Source organism: Mya arenaria, chromosome 5 (genome assembly GCF_026914265.1).
Source record: "Mya arenaria isolate MELC-2E11 chromosome 5, ASM2691426v1".
NCBI lineage: Eukaryota > Metazoa > Mollusca > Bivalvia > Myida > Myidae > Mya > Mya arenaria.
In genome coordinates this window covers 53389946-53412611 of record NC_069126.1, presented here as the reverse complement: position 1 = coordinate 53412611, position 22666 = coordinate 53389946, and the positions used below count along the sequence as shown (strand labels likewise).

The following is a 22666-nucleotide window of genomic DNA, read 5'->3' as shown; positions in this document are numbered from 1 at the left end:
AGCATCACGGTAGTGTAGCACCGCTCATGCCCACACCACGTGACTATTTAAATATTCCATATATGGTAAAAAAACGAAAAACCTAGCACAGCCTAGTGCTTAGTTAATATTCAAACGTCTATTTTATTTAACTTTTCTATGAACGAATGTTGTAGTCGGCTCATATTTCATAATCATCATACTAATTAATACCGCAATAGCATTTAAAGTTAGTATATGTAAGGTATCGTTTATAAATAATACAAATGCAAAAAAGGCTGATAAATACATTAAAATAAAATAAAAAATGAAGTTGTACTACAGGGTTTAAATTGTTCTTTACTTGCATTGATCGTTGTTTTGTTATCATTTTCCTCTTATATTCTAAGGCAATAATAATTCATATAAAATTATACCAGTACTTATAAATGTGTTTATTGGCATACTCCTAATCTTTGATTATTGGATAAGAATTGTTTTTATCATTAATCGTTGACTAGTTATTATATACTTATTGGTTTCAAAATAATAGATTTGTGTTGTCTTAAAACTACGTTCTTAACAGTGCATGTCTCTCAACAATTTTCAAAACAAATCAAATATATTTAACTTGTTTAGATGGTAGAGAATGAGTGGTCTGACTGGTCGGTCAGTACTGAAGAATAAGTTGACACGTATGTCATAATTCATGGTAACAGCAATGCTCTTTAATTCCATATGGCAATAAACATATTGAAATAATCGTTAAGTGTTTTATGCTATAAACATATCGTAATAATTTATGAACGGTCGTGAAAGAAAAACGTCCATCGATTCTGAGACGAGTACCAGAACTGACCACTAATATAATAGTGCCTTCGAGCGTTTTTTTTTTATTTTAATACATTAAGAAATTAATCGATTATGAGGTGTTCTATGCAAATTTGATTGAAGATGTTACAAAATCAAAGACGATACGCCGACAGGGGTTTTAAGCATCAAATTAACACAGATATGGACTAGGTTACAGGTCAAAGTTTCGATGACCTTAATGATAAGCCATTAGTAGAATGGATCGATAAAATTCTGAGGGCAATGTATTAAAAGTTTTTTTTATTTTATTGAGGAACAATTTAAATTCTGAAACAAGAGAGCTGTTACATTGGTCAATGGAATGTAGGTGTGCAAATGTAAGGTACATCAGGTACAAGGGATGGAAAGAACGAGGAAAACATATTAAGAGATTATGAGCAGTTGATATGAAACCGACAAAAAAGGAGAGGTGAACATTGCGAAATGCTGGAGAAAAAACACATTCTATCCAATGAAAATTATTTATTGGGAAACGGCATATCTGTTGAATTGTGTACATCATTTTTACTGTATGATATACACTAGTTCATTGTCTTACAAAAGATAAGAGACATAGGTAATGTTTTGATTACCAATGCATATCCAGTTTTGCTTACTATCTGATATAAGGTCATGATTTTTTCAATATTTAAGTTTATCTGCGTACCATGTAGAACTTCAAGTTTAACAGACACTTCAAAGAAAAATGTAAAAGACTTAACTGTTAAAGTTTACCTCATTTCTTATTGTGTTACAAAATGCATTACTCGTCTAAACAAATGGACCGCATGAATATATTGGTTGTTATTTTATCTTAGGATACATGTATAATAAAATAAGTTATGAGCATTACAGTAATTAAAATGGTTTTCCTGAATTGTTTAAAGAGTTGAACTGCATTTGGCCCCTTTCGCTTCTAGAAATACTCAAACTTGATGAAATATTATAGCGGTAAAGGATGCTATCTGCATTTGGCACCTTTAATTTCTTGAAGAAATTAACTTGAACAGTGCCAACTACATTTAGCAACTTTTAGCCCAACACATTTATATCTAATGGCATTTGTCTCTTAACAAAATGCAAATATAGTGTGTTTTACGGTATACTTTGTTTTCTAACATTCACAACATGACAAGCAATAGTCATCTGGTTAGACTAGGCAAAATAAGACCATAGACTTAACGGAAAACGGAGGAATTTCATTTTTTTCGTTTTTTTCCGTTTTTCTCCAAATGTTGAAATTGGAAGTTGGCACCTTTTACCTTTGAACCCTCGATATTCATGTCAAGAAATTCAGGAGAGCAATTGGTAATCAAAACATTACCTATGTCTCTTATCTTTTGTAAGACAATGAACTAGTGTATATCATACAGTAAAAATGATATACACAATTCAACAGATATGCTGTTTCCCAATAAATAATTTCCATTGGATAGAATATGCTCTTTCTCCAGCATTTCGCAATGTTCACCTCTCCTTTTTTGTCGGTTTCATATCAACTGCTCATAATCTCTTAATATGTTTTCCTCGTTCTTTCCATCCCTTGTACCTGATGTACCTTACATTTGCACACCTACATTCCATTGACCAATGTAACAGCTCTCTTGTTTCAGAATTTAAATTGTTCCTCAATAAAATAAAAATAAAATTAATACATTGCCCTCACAATTTTATCGATCCATTCTGCCATCATTACCACATTAGGATGCAAAGATGTGTTAGTGCATTGCATATATAAACATTGCTTGTTTTTCGGTGTTTAATTGCTATTAATTTACCATATTTGTTTTTTGCATAAATAACATTGTTGAATAACACCATTATGACGTTACTTATTAAGATATGTTAGATTTAAGGGAAGTAATAAAAAAAATCCTGTGATTATATAGCATTTTTTAAATTGAATATAATGCCGTTATCCATAAAACCTCTCGGTGAAAGTATAAAACATGTTAAAACTTAACAGTCAGGCTTTTTTATCTTAAAATGAAACTATATCAGTAACAATATTTTGCATTTATAATGTTTATATATTTTGCGCCTCCATTATTTCAAGGATAGTGCCGAGGATGGATTTCTGGCAAGGCGGAGGAATTTATCGGGTGAGCCGATGGCGAACTCGATATATTCCGCAGCCAAGCCAAATAAACTTTCTCCATCCACTGAACTAAACTAAAATTATATTTATTTTATCCTGTCACTGTGTTCATTAAACACAGTAAATTGCCTTAAAATTATCAAATGCCTTTTTTAAAAGGGGGCAAGTTTTTTTCTCATGTTGACATCGACACAAGGTACCCGCATTTAAACGTGCCCCAAAATAGTTCTCAAGACTGTTCAATTTTATTCAATACGTATATAGTCAAAGTTATTCCATTTAATAACGTCACTATTAATACAAAACTTTTAAAGGTGCATGTACGTAACTCAGTCACCAAACATTATCTTCTTATGTAACAATTGTTCCGCAAGTCACACACTACACTGGTCATGGTTCAAGATCACGAGAGTTTACAGAACAATTGAAACATGTTCAATGGATTTAATGTTGATATTTAAGAATAAAGTGTCGGAGGTTCAGAACTGCACCGGCAAAGACATAGCCAGTGTCATTATTTTGCAGAGTGGTGGTACTTTCCGGAGAAGATATTGTTGAGTTTGGTTGTTGGCAGACTATTGATAAGATTATGAAGCATTCTTTTCCTTCCTCTGACATTTCAGAATGGGAAAGAAGTCCGTTTTCACCATCACTTGACCGACTGACTGTAGATAAACATCACATGGTCAACTTTCCCTTTCCTAATAAACTAAAAATAACACGACACGTTGTTATTGGACCGATTTGTATGCGAGTGACAGGATAAATCCACATTATACAGTGAAATACCAACATACAAAAAATATCACTTATTTTTTTGCATAAATTATGTTCATTGTGTCAATGCTGCTTTTTGCCGCCATTGCATATGTTAATGTTTTGCTAGATGGGGTCGATAACCCTCATGGAAATACATGTTCTGTTCTGCTCTATATTAATTGAAAATAAAGTAGCACCATTGTTGACATTAAAAATAAATAACTTCTGGCAAGTTCACAAGCCACTTATTTAAATACACAAGTAACTTATAGACATGTTAATTTAACATCTAGAAATACGCATTTCACGACAAGACCCTCACATTACTTAAAACATATCACATATAGACAAGCTGCCTTGAAATAGTCCAGCTGAGTATTTTCAAAGCCTTATGACGGATCCGCAATATTAAGGGCGAGGTTTTGTCGATTTTCCCTATAGGGCAAGGTCTGTCAAACACAACTATAGGCGGTTATGTTACAGCACGAGTTTGTTTGTTTCGTCTGTGAACATTCATTGTAATGATATTTTCCAACATTTTCTGGTAATCAACCACTGCTCCGATAATAATTCAATATACATACGCAATGTTATATGTTGGCAGTAGCTTAAGTATATCCGGTACAAAGCCAAACAATTGCACGTTTTCACTAAAGCGCACACTTCTTTGAACGATTTCTTTCTTGGCAAAGAACTTATCTGGTAGCCTGAATAATTGATCAAAGAACGATAACTTATTATAGTCCACAATGTCGTTAACAGATTCGACTTTTAAGCAGGCCAAAACAAAGTCAGTGTTTGTGGGTGCACTCAACTGTTGAAGTTGTTTAATATATCTTTTTGTGTGTAATTTCTAATAAATGCATTTCCGTTCTCGCCTCAAGACATTACAACATTTTCAAAAATGTGTAAGAGAATTAAGTTCAACTGTGTTAAAACCACTGGGATTCATGCTAAGCAGAGACACATCACTCTGTTCGAGAGAATACACTACTAGCTAGTACTATTGTTTGATTTATGCAGTTCAGCCCAGTTTTAAGAGCATTGCGATCAGCGACGTTGTAGCGACGAAATACGCGTGTCATACGGCCATTGAAAAACGCATATAGCTGGTGTACCCGTCATCGACTTTCAGAGAATCGCTCCGAAAATTGACGCAAGTACACAACGTATCTTCAGCGGAAGCTCAGCCATAGGCGCCTGAGACGCTCCGGGTATTAGTATCGACAGAACGATCAGGGGTAGTTGAACGAAAGCTGAGGACGGTAACTGTGGCTTGTGTGAGGTTGTGTACATAAACTAGTTAAAATTCCCCAGTAGATTTACATTTTACTGACCGTAACAAGGCGGTGCCTAACAATACTTCATTAAACAACCTTTATTTCTATATAGTATGTATGTTGTTTGTGGAGGTTTGTGCTGTATGTCCATGTTTCTGGTTGGTTTTGTGTTCAATGTCTTTGGCGTTGACCATGTGTCATTAAACGGGGTTTATGTTTAAACTTTCGACTACGGTACTTGTTTCTGTATTAATTCATATGAATATTGAAACCCGTTGCAGTCGATTTAGGAGTGCTGTAACAGGATCTTTAAAGTGCTCCAACTACCAGCCGTTTTGGTTTGAATTGTCTGACCTTCTGAACTTTATGTCGGAGACACCTTACGACCGACCCGTTTAGCATCAAGAAATTAGGGCTTTGCAGCTTTATGGCATAGACCCAGCATCCTTGTTCATGTAAAAATGAATATATGTAGTACATGTAGTTAAGACCATGTCAAATTGATGTACCGTTCTACAGATTTACTGCGCCTAATTTTTAGGAATGCAAACTATTAGAATCGAAAGAATCAAACAGTCATGTTTAATGAAGTCATTTTGCATAAAGCAACGCAAAACATAATATATATTATACAGGGCTTATTATTGAATGTTCGACTACTGGTCCTGCAGCGGATAGGACTGATCTCTGACAATGAGATTGTTTGAATACGAATGTATCATGAAACCAACTCGAAAATTTGCGAAACTGGTTTTAATCCATTGTAAATGCACACTTTTTTTCGTTTTCGTTTTTCACTTTTGACATTTCAAATTGTTCATTCATCTATTCAAAAATAAATTGTTTTTTAAACAGTAGGTTTTTTTGTATTTGGTGCTCGTCGTCAGAGTATATTCTGTCAAGCTAAGTTTATATTATGTTTTGTTGTAAAATGTTTTACCAGAAAGACATGTTAACAATATAGTACTAGTCTTAGTTGTAATGTTTCCATGACGCAGCGTTATCATTTAGTTTGCAGACATACCTGTAACACCACTTCATTTAGAATATAGTCATTCATGTCTACTTATTGAATCAAGTGATTACGTATAAGCATACAAGGACTCAACGTATAAAGTAATAAATACATAAACATTCATTTAAAGATCTGTGTGAAAGTAACATGCTAGATTACAAGGATTTTTGAATTATGACTTTTGAGTGTGACATTGACCTTACACCGAATCCACCATTGCAACAACCTTGCCAGTCACACACTAAGCAGACTAGACAATTATAAATCAAGTGGAAGTTGTCAAAGTTGCAACGGAATTCTTCAACAGTGTGTTTGTATTATTCACCTGCAAATAATTTTATCAGAGGTTAAATCGATCATCACATAATGAACAAGTCATTCTTTAACATTTAAATTAATCATATGCCGTTTAACACAGTGGTTCCCCTGTGTTAACATATCAGTATCAGTTTACCAACTTCAGATAACTTGCGTCTGCATAAACCGATGTAAAATTCAACCATGTTTGTTAATTATATATTTGTGAGTGAATTGTTTATGTTTTTTACAGGTAGGTGTCTGATTTTTTTTATTATTTTAACGTTCTTGTTGGATTTCTATTATGGTAATTGTTTTGTTTACATTTAACATTGAAGATATAACATGATCCCTATATATGATTATCGAATCGTCAGTTTTCATTTTACAACGACAGGTTCTATAAGAGCAAACATGACTTCAAACACAAAAAAAAATGTCGAAGACTAATTTCCGATATTGTAATAAAGCAGGTAACGCAATATGTAGTTTGGCTTAGGTTTAACGTTACGTATAAATCAATAAAAACACTTATTTACAAAGGCGTCTTAATTGTCGTTGTTTCAAACCTTATTACAAGTACCTTACTTCTTGGAAACCAAATGTTTCGTTAAAAAGATCAAAGTTATGTTCATGAAAGTATTTAGAAACATTTTAATGTTGATCACTTTCAAATGCCGCAATAATAATAATTTGTGCTTATATGTTACATACACAGTGACATAGTTTCCCAATGTAAGGACCAAAGGATTCGTGTGTGTAGTCATGCTGCTCGAGTTTTTAGCTCGGCTTTTTGAATAATTAGGAGGGCTCTACTACTGGCCTCAAAATCGGTGTCGGCGTCCGGTAAAAGTAAAAGGGCAAGTTGGCATTTCACTCACGAACACTGTTCATTCAAATGAATTCATTATACACACGGTTGTTCAGGACCATCACACGGTTAGGTTCCTCAGCGCAATATCATCATACATACAAATTATGACCCCTGTTTGTCTTTGGAACTTAAGTTAATGTTTTAGGGCATATTGTGTCAGGTTAAAGCTTCAGGACAACTTGGGATTTACACTTATAACTTCTATAACCTTAACTCCCCCTCAAAAAAAAACAGAAAAAAAAAACGTTAGTCCAGGAAGAATAAAATCACACGAGATTTTCACGCCTGATTTCAACAGTTGTGTATGTGCGTAGATAATGACCTCGCTTATTCATAACGTTCGCAGTAGAACCGCCAACAGGCTTTGTAGATTTATTTATTTTATACACACATATTTGGTTTTACAGTCAATGGCCAAGCATGCGAGAAACTTGTTTCATTACCAGCCACACAACCCGTGTTAAGGTACGATTTCAACTATACAATACAGGATGTAATTATTGAACTTGTAAACCCTAACAACAACCCTATCTTCCGAGTCAGTTGCTTTGAGACATGCTCCAGTGCCGAGTACCTGAACAGCACCCTCGCCTCTACTGGCGACATCACCACAGGAAAGTTTCACATCAAGCTCGATAGTTTCGGAGATGGACAGCAAGGAAACTACAGATTTAGGGCCCCTGGATGGGAAAAGGTGGTGTCGAAATGCATCAATTTGTATATGTTAGGTAGGTGTCATACACTTGTCCTTAAGTTTAAAAAACGTAATTGTAGTTATTCATGATTGTTTATAAATATGATATATTTATAAAGTCTAACATGATACGACGGCCATTCAAAAATGACGCTGTTCATATTGTTGACAAGTAATCTTATTCAACTTTATTACTTTCATTGTTTTGAAATAAGATTTTGAATACCGAGAAGAAGAATCACACTGTTCGTCCCAAAACTAGTATGTTTGCATATTAGGCAAAGCACTCAGAGATAACGCATTTTTTCAATTTTCGGCACTCGGGAATTTCGTTTTGCTGACATTAAATAAGCAGGCATTAACTGGGACGTTTTATGAATTGCATAAAATCTTGTTAATATCAGATAAGCATTCAATGTCCGGGACACACTCAATGCATACGTTACGCAACATTACATAAACATGTGCCTTGGTAAACGACGGGCTAACCTATCAATCAATGACGTAACCAGAAAGGGCACATTCATATTCAATTGCAGGTAACAGTTTGTCAGCGACCGTTGAATGTACCATATATTTCCTTTTAAAATCCAGGGTTATTGTTTACTATCATTGAATGTCGTCATTGATTTGTCATGATCGACGTCAGAGATCGATGTTAGTAAGGAACGACCATACATTTAAGACCGTAAATATGTTCCTCTTTAGGCCATTACGACCGTGTATATTATTTCGAAAATGTTTTGAAGTATTCTGAATATTCACTTTCAATGCAAACAACCGAAGTAAAAAAGATTGGAAATCATTCAGTTTTTTCCAAACCAAATGAATTCATTTGCTTGTTTTCTCCGATCCAATTAATGTGTTGTTGTATACACAAAATGGTTTAAAGTTATTTTAAAATTGCACGGAGTTATCAATTTCATTAGAATATCTATAAATTTATAGGTACGCCCAGTCCGTCAACCATAAGCGCCAACAGTGAGCCGTACGAAGGCGGAACAGTGAAATTGACATGCCATAGTATATCTACAACCGATCCCCCGGGACACGATCTGGTTATGAGTTACACTTGGACTAAGGATGGCACAAATTTGACATCAGGAGGGAGATTCATCTTGCTGCCCAATACAGCCGCTACGTTGACCCTCAACGATGTTCAACGAAGTGATGAGCTATCACAGTTCACGTGTATGGCTACGGAGGAAATGGGCCTGGTATCTGACAGCAGCGCGGCCTTCCATATCACCGTTTATTGTAAGTTAAATAATGCTTATAAATACAACTTAAGAGTAATTTTAAAACGCGCTCATTCAACCTTGAATACTATGTAATTATGGTTCAATCTGTATATAATTTAATAAAAGGGAAATAATCACACTGTTTAGATATTAGGCGATTTTCATAATAATTTTTAATAAATTGTTTGATTCAGATGGTCCCGACAATATCGCCTTCAACTCAACCGGTGTTTCTCTGGCCCTCAGTGATGGGGATAGGTTTTCTCCGGTAGCGTGTCTGGCAGACTGTAAGCCTTCCTGCACATTCAGATGGACGAAGGGTCAAATTTATGTGACCTCCTCGGCGGTCCTTGACATCGGTATCGTTGGTAGTGATGACCAGGGTATATACACTTGTACTGGTACACATTCCATCTATACGACCTATACCAACACCAAGAACTACTCAGTCATCGTTTTATGTAAGCTGTAGTTTAATTTGGTTACATGTGTTCAAAATAAATTACATTTTTTTTAATTAGAGCAGGCGCGTAGCAAGGGCCAGTTGGGTATTGCGCAGATCAAAATCAATTTATTGACGGACAGCATATTTCCCCTTCACCCCTTACCCCAATCTTTTTTATATCAAATGGGTTTTTGTTATATTCCAGCTTGTTTAATAATATAACATTTACTGTATTTTCATCAAAGTGATTACGTCTGTAAGTTTTTTTTTATCTCGGAGATGTTACATTGTCAGTATTATATAGTTTTATGATTAGTAAAGATTATTTAAGACAATCTCCAAATAAAGTATTATGAATTGTATTGCAGCTCCGTTTTAACATACCTTACGTCATATGCTTGTTCGTGGTTAGGTTCTTACTGTATTGATTCTTCAAAATGTTGTATCATATCTCGCAGACGACACTACTGAAACAAAAGCACATTTTGAATTAACGAAGAAGGGGCGAAAATCAAAACATGACTCTTCAATTGAAACGATTCATCTTCGTGTACGCACAGGGTTTAAATTTAGAAATTTTCGAATTATGATTAATATGTATTTCAATCGATAACATATAGTCGATATTATCGATATTGCAATAGTAGACAGTAAAATATACCTTCGAGATGTAAACTACAAGAAACATCAAACAATAGTACAATACTCCACAAACAACACAGTGCATATATACTATATAAAAAAAACTAGGAATGTTTATCAAGGATTGTTAGGTACCGCCTTGGAACGGTCAGTAAAATGTAAATTTACTGGAGGGTTAAACAAATTTGCGTGCACAACCTCACTCTTAAACCATGATTTAATAGACAACGGCAAAAATGATATTTTGTAAACGAACCAGAGTGGGTAACATGATGTGGTGTCATTCCCGCCGTCCGATATGATTCAACAAAGGACCGGAGGTTAAATTAACGTTTTTGGGCGTACTAAATAAAATAGTATGTTAAAGCATCCGTCAAATCCAGCATGTGGCGTAAGGCCGACAGCAAGTGGTTTCAATCAGTTTTCTCAACCGACAACACACAGGCGGAAAGCTTTTCTTAACAGATGGCCCAGACACGATGTCCCTACCCCTTCCTACAACCTCTTACGAGAAGAAACTGGATGGCACTTTGGAAGACACTACTGCTATCCAGTTTGTTACCCGGAATATGCGTACACAGCTATAAACTTAAACAAATCTCATTGCAGATGGTCCTAGCACAATTACCCTATCTCCTTCTACAACCTCCTATGAGAAGAAACTGGATGACACTCTAGGAGACATCATCTGCTCTGCAATTTGTCATCCGGAATGTGAGTACACTTGGTCGAAGGTCGGCACTACTGGAACGGTACGGACGAATGCAATCTTAAATCTTGGTCAGCTAACAAGACAAGAGGCAGGGTCGTACATATGTACTGCTACAAATCCGAGCTCATCAACAACACGAACTGGTCCCACTGTGGTTGTGGAAGTCATATGTAAGTCGAACGATTTAATTCATTCATATAATATTGAGTCGATCTCGTTCTAAGAGACTTGAAGTTCTGTATATGTCTGTTCAGTTTTGACGAAATATTTTAGTAGAAAGATGATAGGGAAGCCTTGAAGAATATATATTTGCTATGTAATTGATGTAAGTGACAAACGTAATGCATTAAATGCGTAAAATATTAGTGATTATTATGAAAAGTAATAATTGCAATGCCGCTTTTTTCTCATGCGACGATTTGAACAATCATAATAACATATCATAGTAAAATGGTGGTTTTGATTGCTCTAGTATCCTCCTGTATCCTCAACTATCTTTGTCATATGGATTAGCTTTACTTATTATCTCTCCAACCATATTTATACTGACGTATATATTTTCTCATATGTTTAACATATTAATAATTCATTATTTCATTTTCTCTAACTATCGATATAACAATTTACACAGTATATACGTGTTTTGCTTGAATTAATTCATTTATTTATAGTATTCTTTACAGAAAATAGAAAAGAGATTTCATACAAGCCAACGGATTTCTCCTCAATTCCATGTATCATAATTATGTGTATGTTGTAAATATTTATTTGTTATAAAAATAAATACTGTTTAAACCAAAATGGTGATTTGGATATAAAGGTTATATTTTCATAAGGGTAAACTAATTAATGGACAAGAATGCATTGTATAGAGGTTCAGAAACGTTCAACATTTTTCTCTTTTATGAAAATCATATTAATAAAGCTGCTTCGTGATTTTTTTAAAAGTATGAACATTTGAATACACTCTTTTTTCGATCAAATTTACTGACATGCCTTTATTATTTGGATATTTTCCTTGCTTATTTTCATATGTGTGGTGTAAACACAATGTTATAATAAATTCCGAACTAAATATGAAGCATTTTTTTCACTAATTTGAAAACATCACTAAGAAGCGTTGTGAATACGGACCATGAATTCTGCGACAGGTTTAAGTAACATTAACAATTAACAATTTAACGAATTTAGTAACGCTTTTTGAGAATATCACCAAATGTACGTCTATATAAAGAATATATATTTGATATTGTATATTTCTATTGTTCACAAGTGTCCGATACTATCAGATACGAGACGTGTGAACTGTTGATATTGAGTGTAACCAATCTTTCACTACTTTCACTGCTCTTTAGAACGCCTTGACATTTCCATCAGACATTATCATAGAAAGACGCGCGAAAAGTCGTCATTTTCATGATACGTCGGGAGCAATGTCACGTCAGTTTCCACTCAATACACATTCCATTCACGCGTTTAATCTTGACAAGACATAGCAACAAGCCTTGATAGTTCTTTTGGAAATTGTCCATGTTTCCAAGTGTTCGGAAATAAATACAAGCATATAATAATTTAAGGTGCCATGTTACTGTTTTAGTGATATAATAACACAAGGATTGAATTTCTATATCATTTCTGCACTCGTTCACTGTGCACTCCTTCGTCGCGCATAATTACTACGCTCCAGAACGAGAGCATAGTTTTCCTATGCATTTGATGGCACACGCTTTCAGTAGAAACATATGGTTGAATATTTCAATTCAAATGTAATATTGAAACGAGACGCACAACATGGCTTATGCTATACTGGCATGGTTCTTGTGGTCATTTTCAATCCAAATCATACATGTATGGGTATTCGGCAACACACTTATAGTTTACTTGGACCAATGCAAATTCAACATGTGGGAACAGAAAATGTAGTAAGCAGATTATATGGATGACCTAATTCAATATGTGTCAGTGACAGAAGTTCCTATTCTAACATGTACATACTAGTAACAGGCAATTATACTGAACACGCATTTAAAGTAAACCATATGATTCAAAGGACAAAGGGAGACAAACCATACAATAATATACAATAATACATCTTTAAATATTGTTTCCCTTATTTGATGCTTTGATGCACAATATCAAGGGCCATTATCACTAATACACGAGCGGATCTGGTTTTCATAAGGAACCGAGTTCACTCATGAGTTTCGAACTGCTGTATGTGTTTGATTGCGATAAAATAACAAGAGGATGAAGCAGCCTCAGGCCAACTCGCATCGTATTAACTAAGCCGTTCGATCGTATACTTACAGAGTCATAACAACGTCCGATTATACACTGTTTTAATCCCCCGCAACGGAGTGGGGAGGGGATTATGATAATGCACTTCGTTCATCTATCAGTCTTTGTGTCCGTCCGTCCATCTGTCTGTCTGACTCTCCGTAACATTTTGTGTCCGCGCTATAACTAACTTATGCATTGATGGATTACCATATTACTTAGTACTAATGTTGTCCTCGTTGAGACGATGTGCAGTGACCTTGACGCGGTCCATACCTCAAAGGTCAAGGTCACACGAGACATTTAAAAGTCAAAGTACGAATACTCGTGCCTGTGCTATAACTTAATTATGCATTGATGTATTACCATACTTCTTTGTACAAATGTTTTCCTTATTGAGATGATGTGCAGTGACCTTTGTCCGGGTCAATACCTCAAAGGTCAATGCCACGCGAGGCATTTAAAGGTCAGATTACACATGCTCGAGTCCGCGCTATGACTTACTTATGCATGGATGGATTAACATTTTTCTTGGTAAAAATAATGTCTGCATTAAGACGATGTGCAGTGACCTTGACCCGGGTTCATACCTCAAAGGTCAAGGTCACACGAGACATTTAAAGGTCAGAGTACATGTTCGTGTCTGCACTTTAACTTACTTATTCATTATGGATTACCATATTACTAGAGTTTCACTCAGAAGCTGAACCATCTTCTATAATTTAACTATAAAGCACAAACTTCCAAATTTGGCCTTTGACATTGATATTTGTTTTCAAAATTGTACTCATGGTCCAAAATTTAATTGCTGTAGCTTCAACAATAAGAAAGAGGGGCAAAAGGTCACAGTCAAGATCATACAAGCAAAACATTGATAATTGTTTTCAAAAGTGTAAAAATTGTCAAAATTTTATTTCTGTAGCTAAAGAAAAAAAGAAGGTCAAACGGTTGACGGGGCCAGCTTTGACCACAGGGACATTATTTGAACGAACTTAGTAGTAGGATATCATATGATGCTGTATTATAATTACCAAAGGTCAAGGCCTTGTGGTTTGAGACAAGAAGATTTTCAATTCTTTTTATTGGCCATTCGAAAACCTGTGAAACCTGGAGAAGGGCCAGTTTTGACCTAAGGGGCATAATCTAAAAACATCTTGGTAGATTACCATACATGATGTTCCATACAAAATATAATGGGACTGTGCTAATCGAATTAAGGAAATAGTATTTTCCTATATAAGTCTATACGAAACTTCTGAATCCCGGGCGTGGTCAGTTTTGACCACATGGGCATAATTTGAACAAACATACACACGCAATTGTGTACAGTTGGACACACGAATAACGGAGGCTGCGCCATCAAATAAGCTCTTCTGGCATTTGGGCTCCTTATGAGAATAAAACGAAAAAAAACAACATCTCTCTCTTTTATAATCTTGACTTGGCTACAACAGTGATTGTGATAATTTCAAGGGCCATAATCTATACATGCGCGTGTGCGATCTAGCTTACTTTTAAAAGGAACAGAGCTCACATGGATATCTAACTATTGTATAAGTTTTATTTAGACTGTTCTGAAGACTGTTTTGCATTCACAAACAATTGTATACAGACGCACATACGTCAGACACCGCGTCAGCGCATAAACACTTCTGGCCTTTTGGCCAATATTGCTTAAAACAAACCGTAAAAAGTTGAAAGCTGAACAAGAAAGTGCAACTCCAGTGGAAATCAGTTTAGTTCCTAAAGTAATTGCTAGAGAATCAGGTCATCTGATTCCGAAATCTATTATATGTGTGAGTGTAAACGTGTGATTACCTTGTTTCGGGCAGTATCATGCTTATAAACTATTCGTTTACCCTGGTTAACATAAACCACAACACAAATTAGGAATTGGACTTGCTATTGACAGCATCTATCGAGAAAAAAACATAATATTCAATACAGCATATATTAACATATGTATACCTTAATGAGTTGACTGCTGTATTGTTATTAATATTTGTACAATTTTAAACAAAACCCCAAATCATAAGTATGTAAAAAAACTACCGCACACTGCTGCTTTCCATATAAAACACACCAGCCTCAAGCCACGACAATCAACATCAACTACGCCAGCATCCGGCTGCGTTCCATACATTAGACTGTACTGTTACTGGTATTTAAGCCATTGTGTTTGTGTTTTTACACAACCGTCTCACACCTTTGTTTTTCCTCCCATGCTCACACCTTCACTTTATGATACAAAAAGTATTGAATTGAATCGAACATGACTCCGAAAGCAAAAAGTCTTTGCATTGATTAATGTTTTGTTTCGTTTTCTCGTAAATACAAAAGCCCCTAACGACGTAAATATATTCCAAACGTTTGTTATTATAGCCAAGGTCATTATTATTATCCTTATTATTATTTTCCTCTTCATAATTATTACAAACATCCTTATCACGATCATCCTTATTCTCATATTTTTACCACAATCATTTTTACTATCATTATCCTTACCCCCCCCCCCCCCCCCCTCAAACTCCATCCTGGATCGACTTTTAAACACTTAATTTATTGTGTCCATCATGTTTAGTACTAACCGTCGGACTATTAAGGACTATTTCAACAATGTGTATTTAATGATATTTTGCTGTGTCAAAACGTACTGATACTCTCTGTCGTTGCATCTTGATTTGTTGTAATTTATTGCTTTATTTAATTGATATATATTAATTGTTTTTTGTATGTGACGATATTTTGACCGATATTAATCAAATACTAATTTGGCTAAAACAATTATTTGCTATAACCAATAAACTGAAAATGAAACAGTATTATTTTAAACATTAGTATCATTTTCACCATCATCAATATCCTTATCACCATTACCAGTATTGTCATTTTCATTATAATAACTCTTATATCTTTACTATTACCACCTCCAAACACAGTTTAAAGATAAAAGCAAGAACACTACACTACAAATATCTGTCTTATTTGTTCGTTCCGGATAGAAAAGTACGACGTGAGGGCACCTGCATTGCCAGGTAACGAGTCTTGCCGTGTACCGAGTACACAGCGTGTCCGAGGGTCGGATCTTTTTCTAGCATACCTTAAATTACATTTTTTTGCAAACAAATACATAGACACAATCGCATTTTTGTACATTTCACCAAAAATCGCGTATAATGAAATTAACAGACGCCATAACGCGCAGTGAATTTTATTCACTGCATACGTCAAGAAGTTCTTTCAGTATCACGTCTTTTATGGGTTATTTTAATTTATTTTGAAGGTATATTTTTGTAAAGTTAATGCTTATGGAACTCATCCATTGAAATCTCATAACTATGATTTCATAAAGTGTATTATGAAAAATATACTCATCTGGCAAGGCGGTGTCGTATGGAATTTTCCAGCACGGCTGATCACCGGAATGCCTACCGGGTGTGCTAGAATAAATGGTTTCTTCGACAAGTAGGCGTTTTTTTAAGGTATTGAAATTATAATAAACACGCAGTTTTATTTTTCTTTCAAACCTTTTTCAGTTCCACACCAAATGGTTTTAATCTTTTTTTTAAATTTAACTAGGGATTATATCAAAAGATGTATTACCTTTCAAAAGTACACAATCCGTACTAAATCTTTCATAAACTCTAAACTTTACATGAAATTTAATTATTCTAGCGAATAATTAAACGACGAAGATGGCTTGAACTACAACTAAGATTGAGAAAACATGCATAGCTTTTGTTGTCGCGTCAACCTAATTAACTTTTAAGTCAAATATAAAATAATAGTAGTATTTTTATATTAACATTTCAAGTAGGAAATATTTCATCACGTAAGCAAATGAATACATACCAAATGGATATGGTAAAGTGCTTTATACAATATCAAACTTGGAAATAAAAAGACGTTTGTGTCTAAATAGGTAATAATGCTTATTAAAATGTATGTTTAATGGAAATCGGTTATAACTGTAAAACCCGTTTGTATGAAAGAAATCTTAATTCTTTAAGAAAAAAACGATGATTCACGACTTGAAATCAATGATATTCAATCCAACATAATATTCAAACACAATACAACTTCATTGTCCAAGCAAAAATATTTACATTCGTCTAGTCCTTTGTACTTGGAAACTTGACGTTTAAATTGTAAAACACGCAAGTAGACATGACGTCAGTGTTTATTTCAACATTGCGCTCCGATTGAATGAGCGCTAGGTCATTTAACAAATGATATACGGCAAGCAGAGAAATGATCAAAAAGCCTATTTCAGCCTCAGAAAAAAACGTTACGATTTATATAATGAGAATGGTTATACCAGGTAGTTTCTTATTTCAATTCAAATAACTGCATACAACACTCACTTGCAACATCGACTGCATTCAACACTTAATTGCAGCACCAGTTGCATCTACAAATACTTGCAGCACCCACTGCGTACAACACACAATTGCAGCAGCAACTGCATCAACACATATTTGGATCATCATGTGCATCAACACGTACTTGCAGAACAAACTACATCAACAAATACTTGCATGAGCAACTGCATCAACACATACTTGCAGACTAACTGCATCAACACATACTTGGATCACCAACTGCATCAAGACATACTTGCAGACCAATTGCATCAAAACATACATGATCACCAACTGCATCAGCACATACATGATCACCAACTGCATCAACACATACTTGTAGCTCCCACTGCATCCAACATATCCTGGCAGCTCCAACAAATATTCACAGACCAACTGCATCAAAACATACATGCCTCACCAACTGCATCAGCACATACATGCATCATCAACTGCATCAACACATACTTGTAGCTCCCAATGCATCCAACACATACTGGCAGCACCAACTGCATCAACATATACTTGTAGCTCCCACTGCATCCAACACATACGTGTAGCTCCCATTGCATCCAACACATACTGGCAGCACCAACTACGTCAACAAATACTCACAGACCAATTGCATCAACATATACATACATCAGCAACTGCATCAACACATACTTAAAACAACAACTGCATCCAACACATACTGGCAGCACTAACTGCATCAACAAATACTCACAGACCAACTGCATCAACACATACATGCATCACCAACTGCATCAACACATACTTTAACCAACAACTGCACCAAACACATACTGAACCTCCCAACTGCATCACCACATTCTTGCAACACCAACTGCATCGAGCACTACCTTGCGGCACCAACTGCATCAACACATACTGGCAGCACTAACTGCATCGACACTTACTTGTTGCTCCCACTGCATCCAAAACATACTGGCAGCACCAACTGCGTCAACAACTACTCACAGACCAACTGCATCGACACATACAAATGTACATGCATCACCAACTGCATCAACACATACTTAAAACAACAACTGCATCAAACACATACTTGCCCCACCAACTACATCACCACATTCTTGCAACACCAACTGCATCACCACATTCTTGCAACAGCAACTGCATCAACACATACTTGCAGCACCAACTGCATCAACACATACTTGCAGCACCAACTGCATCAACAGATAATTGCAGCACCAACTGCATCAATACATACTTGCAACAGCAACTGCATCATCACATACTTGCAGCACCAACTGCATCAACACATACTTGCAAAACCAACTGCATCAACACATACTTGCAGCACCAACTGCACCATATACAAGCTTGCAGCACCAACTGCATATAACAGTTTCTTGCAGCACCAACTGCATATAACAGTAACTTGTTTTTAACACTCTCCATTCTTTAATTTAAACAAATTTATACCGTCATCAACTATCAAACATACTTATCATTGTCTCATGAATTCATGCCTCTGTCCAATGATAGTTTTGGCACATCACATGACTAAAGCATACTCTGGTCTGGCTCCAAGCTCCACGATAGGACATGAAATTTCACGTAAGGGTATTTCTTATTAACTAATTATTATTACATTTTTACCAACCCAATGAAATAACAAAATATCCAAGTCCTCTCGTTTAAAATATCCAAATTAGATATAATCAAACCTTAAAAAATGAATATTATCCAAAGCAACACCTACATACACAGAGACTTGAATATATGATGCAGATCCCAACAGCTGCCCCCTGCTTACTTTTAATTGTTGCCTGTGGCGTCAACTGGGTAAAATTAGTCTTGATCCTGAAAATAAAAAATACAACATTTTATGGGCTGCTTATCACGTCATGGGACACAATACAACTATTAATCATGACTTGTCGACGCTATTTTAACATTCTATAAAATCTAAAAATCCACTAGGGTTATATAATTGACAAAAGAAGAAAACTTTCCCAAAAACACTTCGTAACACACGGTAAACGTACAGTTCAAACTTGAATTTTATAGCTGATATATACCTATCCTAAGCATATCACACAACACTCTTACCTGTTATTCCAAATTGTAGCAGGAATCGGATTATAAATATACACACTATCGCCAAAATTTCGCCATACACAGGTCTTTTCTACTGCTGTTATAAGCGACTGAAATGATCCCGACGATACGATGATAGCAAAATAAAACAGAAAACATGGCTTTTAAGGAGCTTAATTCGCATGAACCCGACCAGTGAAGAAAATCTTTGGAGGCGTTCCAGCTACGTCTATTCTACAACATTAGCTGCATTTTCCCGCGTGTCTTATTTGAATTATATGCAGTTTGCGACCCACTCACCGACAATGAAATATAGATGATATTCAAGAATACGAATGATGTCTGGTAAAAAACCTTTGGAAATGCTGGAATATGACAAGTATGAATATGTTATATAGGCGAATATATCCTTGCATCAAAGGATGTTATCAATTTGACACATTTGAGAGTTTCCGTTTATCAATACAATTTTTAAACTCCAGAATGATATACAACCTATAGCACAATCGTTCTGACGTTAATAATAGGAACTGCATATATTTTACACACTGTCAGCGAGTTATTTGGAGGCTTAATCGTATTTAGTTTAATCTACCTTCAACATAGACTGTAAACAACATTTCGTGTATGAAAATATAACACCAAATCATTGTCAGACGTAGGCACATTTGAAACCACATATATAACGGCTGTGAGTATTTGTGTCTTACGTATTCAAATGTTTTAAATATGTTTTAGATGTTAAAAATAGTTCACCGAACTGTATTGTTTAGGGCGAAACATGCGTTAAACCATTACAGATTCATATTGACAATCGGTTGATTGACTTTTGGGTGACATTAATAACCCTACCTTTCACCCAAATTACAGTGCCGCTGTACACTATTGTTTTGAGCAGATTTATGTTTTTCGAAAATCTTAGACAATCACATTTTTAGTGGATATGTAATATATAAAATAAACATATAAAATGTAGGGTAATAAACATTTGGCACAGTAATGACTTTTTAAATAAACGTTGGCTTCATGAAACTGTATCTAAAAATGTCAAACCTTTTTATAGATGAGTGGTCTTCTTTTGTAAATAGCTCAAGGATATGTATTGTCTACAGAGTGTATAAAAAATGAATTTGAAAACTATTTTATACATACACCATAAACTTTTATTAAAATATGAAATTTAATTAAGAACAAGAAACAACGAATTGCCAGTAGAAATTGGAAGGCGGAATAATGTCGAGTATATAAATAGAAAGTGTCCATTCTGTTATGACTATAGCATAGGGAATGAACTTCATTATCTATTAGAATGTAAGGAATTTTATGATAAACGCTGTATATATAGTAAATACATTAGATATTCGAGCATTGTTAATTTTAATCAATTCATGCAATGAATCAATTCAGGTAATACTATATACAGTATGAAAGTTATGTAAATTGATAAAAGAAATAATTCTTAAATTCCGTTGGTGTACATGTGCAATTGTTATTCTACATGCCTCCTCCATTACATTGTGACACATGCTAAACTGAAGTAAATTGATAAACAAGGGTAATTGAAGCATGTTTTGTATGTATATGTAATTCTATTCTGATTTTAATTGCCATTGTCTCAGACTAGTCTCGACCTCAATAATGTGAAATATGTATTATATGAAAACAAACTGTGACATGAGCATATTTAATGAACTTGGAAACTTGGAAACCTGATCAAACCTAGGAGCAGTTTCATAAGAATCTCGGCTTGAATGACCCTAGCCATTTCGCTGGAATAATTAACATTTCTCAGCGGATAAAGTAAAACAAAACCTTTCAACGAAATCTCTTCATGCATCACTGCATTTTTAGCTTCACCGAACGTAAACATCTAGTACGGTTCCAGGTAGTACGCGTTTACTGAAACACGGAAGGGGTCATTAATGGTAAAACTCATTACGCTTTCCTTGCACCGATAGTTCCGTTCAAATCCCATGAAAGATGTGCTTGTATAAATGTTTGCGTATCAGATATTCGTAAGCCATTTTAATTTTCGTTAAAATGACGCCATGGTGCACGTACTCGTCTTCCACTAGCAATTATGCCATAATCGGCCTTTCGTGCCGTGATAATCTCACGGGTGGAAACGATAATCATTATTGTTGAAACAAATTTTTACTGTAAAATGTCACGATACATAGAAACAAGTGTATAATTCTATAAATAATACAAAACGTATCAGATATCATGCAGGGAGATAACATATGATAATGTTAAGACTCGAATAGTTAATGTCAACCGAGGCATAAACATCACCGCCCATGGCATATGATATGTATGTATAATACACATGTTACTATAAATAGCTAAAGCCCTCGGGCAATTATTCCTTCCACTGGGGCAATTATCAACAAAAGGCCATGGTCAACCATGTATTATTCTATAAAATAGTTATAAGTTACGCACAATTAATTTCCTATATACTTGCATTGTTTATAAGCGTCTGATTTCGTCTAAACTGAATATGTTTAAGCGTGATTTTCTTTTTTAGCAGATAATCGCGGATCAAATCCGGATGCTTTAATAGCCCTAGATTTCGCACAGAATTGAACATGTTTTCAGTCTGCTAATATTTTATAAAATATTTACGTTTTTTGTTGATAAATAAACCGTACTGAATAGGAGGAAATAACCAATTGTGTTCCCTTGTTTGCATATACTATAAAAATATAATCGAATTTATATGAAAACATATGCACTCATTATGGCGCGTAATATTTATGCCGTTCCAGAACTCGTGCATGTATTTCCATATAAATTCAGTAACCTCACCCTAGAATTTGTTGGTTTGACCCACGGCAGTGTACCTTGTCATGGGAATTCCAAAAATGGCACTTATACTTGTTTTTACCCCAATGATAGACTTGAGATGATTCATATTCAGCTTTTAGCTTTAACAAATTACTTTAAAGTATTGTAAGTTGAATGGAAATCACTGGCACGTATGTTGTGTTTTTACACTTAGACAGAAAATAAACAATAACTTTGAACTACATATTGGACTATTACAAGTAATTTTCTGCACGCGGAAATAAAAGTTTCATTACATGTA

At 35.0% G+C, this 22666-nt stretch overlaps 1 protein-coding gene across 1 annotated transcript in view; it reads left to right on the top strand.

The window, feature by feature from the left end:
- Positions 1-6381: 6381 nt before the first annotated feature.
- Positions 6382-22666, top strand: part of LOC128236223 (hemicentin-1-like) — a 43438-nt gene continuing 27153 nt past the window's right edge. The window contains exons 1-5 of the mRNA XM_052951103.1: positions 6382-6512; positions 7541-7861; positions 8776-9084; positions 9263-9529; positions 10765-11037. Of these exons, the coding sequence (XP_052807063.1) occupies positions 6464-6512; positions 7541-7861; positions 8776-9084; positions 9263-9529; positions 10765-11037 (1219 nt within the window). The 5' untranslated portion in view covers positions 6382-6463. The remainder of the gene's footprint in view (positions 6513-7540; positions 7862-8775; positions 9085-9262; positions 9530-10764; positions 11038-22666) is intronic.